The 8,587-nt window shown below is 44.3% G+C and overlaps 1 protein-coding gene across 3 annotated transcripts in view; it reads right to left on the reverse strand.

Moving 5' to 3' along the window:
* LOC114034520 (L-gulonolactone oxidase) overlaps window positions 1–8,587 on the reverse strand; it is a 53,437-nt gene extending 44,850 nt beyond the window's left edge. For all 3 annotated transcript variants that reach the window (XM_027850271.1, XM_027850263.1, XM_027850253.1), the window contains exons 1-4: window positions 8,451–8,587; window positions 6,536–6,637; window positions 3,968–4,093; window positions 1,970–2,064 (exon numbers count right to left, since the gene is read on the reverse strand). In XM_027850271.1, the coding sequence (XP_027706072.1) occupies window positions 1,970–2,064; window positions 3,968–4,093; window positions 6,536–6,637; window positions 8,451–8,456 (329 nt within the window). In that variant the 5' untranslated portion in view covers window positions 8,457–8,587. The remainder of the gene's footprint in view (window positions 1–1,969; window positions 2,065–3,967; window positions 4,094–6,535; window positions 6,638–8,450) is intronic.

The raw sequence follows: 8,587 nt of genomic DNA on the forward strand, positions 1-8,587 counted from the left end.
ATGAACAGGGTGAGAGAAATTCTAATACTCCAGAAATTAATGCTCATAATTAATAAGAACAAATGTCTTCCTGTCCTCATTGGTCACAGACTCTGGTGTGAAAAGTTCCTACTGAGATCAGAACTCAGCAGGCAACCCCTCCCTCCCTGTTTGGGGGCCATATCCTTAGGGTGTTAATGATTACTGAGAGCCAGTGAGCAGAGACCTAAAGTCCTGACCTTGAGGCATTGATAGAACAGATAGCTATCAATGCAGTACGTTTGCAGGGCCACAGAACCAAAATAATTCTGCAAACTGCTACCTAAAATCCCACAAATAGAGATTCATTCCTTTGGCTTAGTTTTGGACCCCATCAAAATGCCAGTGCCCTGGGAGAGCCAAATGCCTTACCATCTCTGCCTTCACAGGTTAAAATTTCATCTTTTCCTAGGCTCTTTCTGTCAGAGCATGTGATTTGCTTGTTTATATGCCAGTATTTCAAAATTGCTGAGATATCACCAGTGTGGGTGGCTTGGAAAGGGAGCAGGCAGAAGATGCTGGGTTTGTACCTTCGTTCTGCAACTTATAGGGCTGTGAGTCTATAGGTGAAAGTGACCTTAACGTCATCCGGTCCAAATCTTTCATTTTACCCATGAGGAAATCAAGGCTCAAGGTTACCCAAGGAACAAGGCTGAGGTCTGAAGTCAAATCTTGTGACTCTTTTCCACTGTACCACACTGTCTCGCTATGTAACTATGGGAAAGTCACATAAACTGGAAAGTGTGCCAGATTTGGAGTCACAGAAGATCTGGGTTCAAAGCCCAGTTCTACAACTTACTACCTGTGTGACCTTGAGCAGGTCTCCTTCTGAGACTTGGCTCCTTCTATGTAAATGAGAAGGTTGGACTAGCCTCTGAGGTGCTTTCCAGTTCTGTATGAATGATCTTATGATCCTACAACCCTCTCTGAGCCTCAATCTCCCCATCTGTAAAGTGGAGATGCTAATACTTCCACTACTTCCTACCTAATAGGACCATTGTGAGGAGAACTCTTTATAACCCTTAAAGTGCCAGGTACAGACGAGTTCTTGTTATCACCCTCTCCTAAAGGATGCTGAAATACAGCCGTCCTGCTGCGCCTTTGTTAGTAGTTTTCATGGGCTGTTGTGGCCAAATACCATCATTGTCACTAACCTTTTGGTTCTCAGAACACAAACCTTGTCAGTCCTAAGGTCCAAATTCAAAGCCTTAACAGGTTGGTAGGACCCGCCATGTGTAAGCTCTGCTGGCATAACCTTTGAGGACCCAAGGTCAACCTCCCTGCTATGATGAGGATGACTAGTAGAAGCTCTCCTTTGCTCTTCCCAGAAATCCAAGTGTCCAACTGGACAACTTGGCAGGAGTGAAGAGAATAAGCTGGATTTTAGACTCAGAGGTTTTTGTGGTTCATTCGTTTCTGACTCTTTTGGGGTTTTCTTGGCAAAGATACAGGGTGGTTTGCTATTTCCTTCTGTAGCTCATTTTACGGAGTAGGAAACTGAGGCAAACAGGGTTAAGTTACTTGCCCAGGGTCACACAGCTAGTAAGTTTCTGAGACCAGATTTGAACTCATGAAGATGTGTCTTACTGATGCCAGGCCTGGCTCTCTGTGCACTATAGCGCCAAGTAGCTGCCCCAAAGTCAGAGGATCTAGGTTCTAATCCCAGCTGTGTTACTCATTTCTCTGTGTGACCTTGGGCAATCAAAGAAGAGCCTACCAGGTCCTGTTAAACAAAGATAAAAGAGAAACAGATCCTGACCTCAAGTTCTGTTGCCTCTCTGGGCCTCAGTTTCCTCATCTGTAGAATGAAAAGATTGGAGTTGATGACCTCTAAGGTCCCTTCCAACTCTAAAGTCTATAATGCTATGACCTGGGGATAAGAGAGAACCAGGAAATCAGTCCCCCCTCTTAAGGCAAGAAGTCACCACTAAGATAGGAGGGTCTTGCTTACTTGGCAAGTGCCAGGCCATGCTTGCTCAGCTCCACATTCAAGTCCCTCAGGAGGATGCCAGCTTCCACCGTGACTTGACGCTTTTCCTTGTCTACCTGCAAAGGAACAGAGTTGGGCTGGAGAGCAACTCTACCTTGCAGAGAAGCCCTTGACAGTCATGCTTAACTGAAGGTAAAAGCAGTTGGTTGTCACAGTGCATAGAGTACCAGATTTGGAGTCAAGAAGACCTGAATTCAAATACTGCTTCATACTTACTAGGTTTGTGACCCTGGTTAAGTCATTTAACCTCTACATGCTTCAATTTCCTCATCTATGAAACGAGGGGGTTGGAATCTCATTTTGACGGCCTTCAAGGTCCCTTCTGGCTCTATCTCTGTGATCGTATGATACTTCTCTGATGCAGGCTGCATTTGTGGTGGGAATGCCCCCAGACCAGCTGAACTGCCCTGGAAAACTAAGGGTTATATGTAGCTAAGTTGAGAGGTTTAGAAAAGGACTAGAGAGAAAGAAGTGACCTAGGAGATCGTCTAATTTGGGAATAGAGGCCTGGAGCAGTTAAGCAGCATGCCCATAGTTAACGTCAGGGGGAGGGCTTCTGACTCCCAATCCTAGCAGGGCTCATTACACAGGCATGTCCAGGTAACGGCACCCATTACCCTGCATGTCCAGGTTTCTTTGGGCAGCTGTCAGGTCACTGACCCCGTGGGACTATGACAGCGGCAAAGGGTCCTCCGTCTCACTAGAACTCTGAACTCCCTTTGCCTTCTTCCCAAACTAGACTGAGTTTTTAATTAATGAAGCAACAGGAGAAAAGATGGACAGAAAAAAAGGGTGACTGGATGCTCCAGCAGATACTTTAGGGAAATCAATTAGTATAATTCTGCTAATTTAGTCACTCTTAATTACCACCACGGCTGATTTCTTGATGGAATTTTCAGGAAAAGGCTAACACCAATGGGCCTGGATGGTTAACCAATGGAATTAGATGAGAATAGGACCTTCAAGGTCATCTTCAGAACCTTCTTATTTTACAGATGAGGAAACCGAGGCTTAAAGAAAGGAATTGACTTGCTCAAGGACTCCTACACCTTGTTCTCATCTTTTATACTCTTCAATCTAGGAACACTGACCTCCTGGCTGTGTCCCTGGAAAGCAGCATCCTCTCTCCTGACTCTGAGCATTTTCCTTGGCTGTTACCTCTTCCTGGAACTCTCTCCTGACTCAACTCTACCTCCTGGCTCCCCTGGCTTTCTCCAAGCCTCAGTTAAAGTCTTACCTTCTGCAAGAAGGTGGGGCCCTTTCCTGATCCCCCTCAACACTAGGATCTTCCCTCTGGTGATTATGTCCAATTTATTCTGTAAATAGCTTGTTTGTACTTAGTTGTTTCCCCTATTAGACTGTAAGCTTCTTGAGAGCAGGAACCATCTTTTGCCTTCCTTTGTATCCTCGGCACTTAGCCAGTGCCTGGCACATAGTCAATGCTTAAAATAAAGGCTGACTTGAGTTGACTGATGAGTGACACACAGGCAAGGAGCAGAGCTGGAATGAGGCCCCAGGTCTCCTGACTCCAAATCCAGCATTCTTTCTTAGAGGCTGATAAGAAAGTGTGCATCTGGTTTAAGAGAACTAGTTAGAGGCTGGTTCTGCCAAAAATCACAACCGGAAGGTCTTTTTAAGAACCCTCCGTGGGGTCTATAGTGTAGTGGGAAGAGACCATTCTAAGACCGTTTCTAAATTGAGGCTCTTTTTTTTCAGCAAGGAATGCAGAAGCTCAGAATAAGAGAGGACCTTGCACCCACTCTCACTGTAGGAAAGCTTGGAGACAACAACTTCGGAGCGTAACGGGATCCTTACAGTGACAGTGATAGCGGCGGTTCCCCAGCTGTGCCTTCTCCCCAGGGTGTCTGATCTTAGCATCAAGCCCTTGGGATGGAAGGCAGGGCTTGTCAGACTCTGGGGCTCTCAGAAGGTTAGAAATCTATTGGTTTATGGGGTTACCTTGAGGATCCGGTTCATCTTTCCCATATGGATCATGAAGCCATCAGTGCAGGCAATATCTGAGGGTGAATGGCCTCCCCCAATTGCCTTCACACGTTTGTTTTGCTGCCTGGCTAGGTCCAACACCTGTAGAGACATCAAGACTAGGCTTAGGACCTTCTCTCCCTCCCCCCCTTTTCCCTTTCTTCCTTCTTTTTTGCCTTCTTTCTTTCCTCCCTTCCTTTTCTCCCTCCTTCCCTCCCTCCTCTCTTTCTTTCTTTCTTTCTTTCTTTCTTTCTTTCTTTCTTTCTTTCTTTCTTTCTTTCTTTTCTTTTTTTCTCCCTTTACTCCCTCCCTCCTTCCTTTCATACCTCCTTCCCTTTTCCCTTTCTCCCTTCCTTTCACACCTCCTTCCTTTATTCTTCCTCCCTCCCACTTTGCTTCCTTCCTTCTTCCATCCCTTCCTTCCTTCCTCCTTACCCTCTTTTTCTCTTTCTTTCTTTCTTCTTTCCTTTACTCCCTTCCTCTCTCCTTTCCTACCTCATTCCTTTTCTCTCTTCCTCCCTCCCTCCTTCCCTGTCTCCCTTCCTTCCTTCCCTCTTTCTTTTCTTTCTTCCTTCCCTCTCTTACCAGTATCTCTTTCTACATTTCACAACATTCAGAAAACCAGGATAAGAACAATGTTGCACACCAACACATGAAAAGTGAATCTAGTCCATTCCCACTAACTGAGTCTTTTTTTTATGTTATCTATATTTTTTGTTTTTACGTAGCTTTCATTTCTCCATACATGTACCCTCCCCAACCCAGAGAGCCATCCCTTATAATAAAGAATAAAAAAAGAAAGCTCAACAGGCAGTTCAACAATCCAACACAGTCCAATACGGCTACCCACCTTCATAGTTCCTTACCTCTGTAAAGAGGGTGACCTCTACTAAGAAGAAACCATGGCTAAAAGCCAAAAAATCATCATGCTAGTAGTAAGCTTTCTCTTGGAAGGACATGATGAAAGAGAGGAGTGAGGGAAGTCAAGAGAGGGCTAAATCTAGAGAGAGGAAAGAAACAAGTAGGGATGCATCTAGGGATGGGGAAGAAATTGAGTGGAGATGGAAAGAAATAAAAGTAGTATGGCTTAATGGGTAGGTGTTGGGCTTCCAATCCTTCCTCTCACACTGTCAGTTTTGTGACTGAGAACGGCAATCCCTTTGGCCTTAACTACAGTCAGTTCTGCCATAACTTGATATATACATTCCTAAAGATCATTGGTCTATGCCAAATTGAGCAATCAAGAAACAAGGCTTATGGGAAAAATTAGGTTGGGGTACAAACATTCAGAAACTTTATCAGTTACCCACTAAAAATGATAGAGAAGTAAGAAAAATGGTAGCACAGTTTTATACAGGTAAAGTGGTTAAGAAATACATAAATATGGGGGGGGGCGTGCAGCTAGGTGATACAGTGGATAGAGTACTGGCCCAGGAGTCAGGAGGACCTGAGTTCAAATGCGCCTCAGATACTTGACAATTACTAGCTGTGTGAGTCTGGGCAAGTCACTTAACCCCATTGTCTTGCAAAAAAAAAAAAAACAACTAACCAAACAAAAAAGAAATACATAAATATGACAATAAACAGTGGCAGGCTGCTGCTCTGTCTAGGAGATTCTGGGACTGGGGTAGGGATAGGGAATAGATTATATGGATAGGGACCAACCCTTCTCTGCCCATATCTCTACCTGTACCAGAAGATACAATTAATATGGTACTTAGACATGTCTAGGATGTTGAATGAATTTTGTTGTATATAGAAAAGTTCATAAATGTAAAAGAAGAGCAAAACCCAACCTTGTAGAATAACACATGAAAGGAACTGAGGTAGTTGGTAAATGTTTGAGACGTATGACTTTGGAATACTCCTACAAGGTTCTGTTCAGCTGGGCAGTTTTTTTTATTTGTTTTTTTGCTGTTTCTTGAGGAAGAAATTGAGCATAAACAAACTCAAAATTCATGTTCTGCTCAAATTGTTCTGTAATATATCAATTGAATTGGAACAAATTCATGTTTTCAAAACAAGCTTATAGCAGAACCGACCTTACTTTGACCCAAAGGGTCACCTACAGTCTTGAGTTATGGAGTTCCCACAAAGGAAATTCTCCACCTTTGCATATTCAGGCAGGAAGAAATGCAACTAGCCATCATGGCTCAGAGAGTGAATTTAGCTAGCTCTTTTCCACTGATGGCTTGTTGTGAAATTTGGTGCTTTTCTGGGTCCAGGAAAGACAGTCTCTTGGGTCTCTGCTATAAGGAGAAATTGTCATGGCTCGTACTCTGATAGAAATAAGTTTAAAAAGGACACCAGAGGCATTTTATTCCAACTCCCTCATTTTACAGAAGAGGAAATTAAGTCTCAGGCAGAATAAATGACTTGTCCAAGGTCATATTGGTAGTAAGTGCCAGACGCAGGATTGGAACCCAGAGCCAGCATATCTTCCATTGTACCATGCTGTTTCCCTATGGATGGAACCAGACAGAGCTGTGGGTGGTCCCTGAGGGAGGCGTGGGGTAGGCTTCCCACTGTTGGCAATCTACTCACCTGTTTGACCTCTTCCACACATGTGGGCTGAAAGTACATCTCTGGGTGGCAGCCATAGGTCTTTGCCCAGTTCTGGAACTTGAATCCCTTATGTCCATGCACCTGAGTTGTGAAAAAAGTGAGATGAACAGCCACTTAGATGATGGGGCCTCAAACTCTCCAAGAAACCGCCTTTGCTTTCCAGAACTGATCCCAACCCACTCCACCCCCACCCACTCCACTTTCCAACCCTGCCCTGGCAGATGGGCAAGGGTATAGGAAGGTTGTTTCCATTTTACACTTCATAGGATTATAAATTTAGAGCTGGAAGGGACCTCAAACATTATTTGTTCCAACCCCTTCATTCAACAGGTGAAAAAACCGAGGACCAGTTCCCTAATGTCACAGAGGTGGTAATAGGCAGGATTTGAACCCAGATCTTGACCCCAAATGTAGCTCTCTCTCCACTCTACCACAAAACAGAGGCAGAGGAAACATTTTACCCAAGTCAGCACCCAACTGGAAGAGGACCAAGATTTCCTATACCCTCGTCGGGACTCTCTTTTGAAAGCCAGGTATAAGCCCCTTCTAGGCCTGGTTAGGGTTTTCTGAATGATGGCTCCTTAAAGTCAGCTCTGCTTGAAGACAGTCAGAAGTGGCCAGAGGGGCGTCTGCGGGTTCCCCATTATCAGGAAACAGGGGAAGTATCTTCTGACAGAGCTCATGAGTGGGAAGGGAGAACAGAACACATTAAGGTTGTAATTGACAAAAAGTTGGTGAGGAAAGAAAAGCATGGATTTGGGAAGATTGTAGTGGAGTTTGGAAGATAATAGGTAGTTAGTATCAGAGCAAGGATTTGAACCAGGGTCCTCTGGATTCCAGAGAAGCTAGGTGGTGCAGTGGATAAATGCTAGGTCTGGAGTCAGGAAGACTCATCTTCCTGAGTTAAAATCCAGCCTCAGACACTTACTAGCTATGTGACCCTGGGCAAGTCATTTACCCCTGTTTGCCTCAGTTTCCTCATCTGTAAAATAAGCTGGAGAAGGAAATGGCAAACCACTCCACTATCTTTGCCAAGAAAATCCCAAATAGGGTCATGAAGAGTTAGCAAGACTAAAAAAAGATCGAAAACAAACAAATACAACCTCTGATTCCAGAGTTAATGCTCATACCACTGTATTGTGCTGCCGTCCCGATCAAATGAAATCAAACCTTGTATCAAACATGAAAGGATACATGAAGTACTTTGCAAACCATAAAGCACAATTTAGCTATGATTCTTAAGAGACTGAGGATAGAGATCTGGCCTCAGGTCCAGAAAGACCGGAATTCAAGTGTCAACACTGAAGCATACAGGCTGTGGGACCCTGGGCAAGTCACTAACCCCTTAGTGCCCTAGACCAGAGGTGTCAAATGCACGGCCTTGGGAGATAGTTGACAAAATAAATAGGACTTCAATAGAAAGTAGATAATGTTAATATGTGGTTTTCTAAGCCAATACGCAGCCAGCCAGCGGGGATCCTTCAGTAAGTTTGATGACCAAGGTTCTATTTGAGTGTGACACTGATGATCTAGACAACTCGCTAAGAGGCTGAGAAGGTGCTGATCTGTATTATTTGTAGGGGAAGTTTCTTGATCAGGCAGCTCCCCATACCAATGAAATCGCAGATCCATTATTATTACTACTTGGGTCTAGTCTCTTATCAGAAATCACAATGCCTGTGAAGGCATCCCATCCTTGTGTTCTAAATGCAGTGCCTAAAAATTCCAGTACATGCATAAATAGCAAGTCCTCAGGCCTTTGAATGGGTCCCCTGCCCATAATCCTGGTGCCCAGCACCCTTGACCCCCCTTATCCCAATTTCTAAAGGGTCCCAGACTTAAGTCAGACTTCTGGAACTGACTAATGCCAATTCTATCATGGGAAATTTCTTACCATCATATGCAGCTATTCAGGTGCTCCTGATGTGTTTCTATCTCCCCTCTGGAAATGAGAAGGTCCTGGGCAGAGATCTCAAAGGAAAGGTGATTTTTAAAAGGAGAGAAGCAAGGAGCCCTCTCCCGGTTTCAACA

This window comes from Vombatus ursinus, unplaced genomic scaffold (genome assembly GCF_900497805.2).
Source record: "Vombatus ursinus unplaced genomic scaffold, bare-nosed wombat genome assembly UNPS02000580.1, whole genome shotgun sequence".
Taxonomy (NCBI): Eukaryota; Metazoa; Chordata; class Mammalia; order Diprotodontia; family Vombatidae; genus Vombatus; species Vombatus ursinus.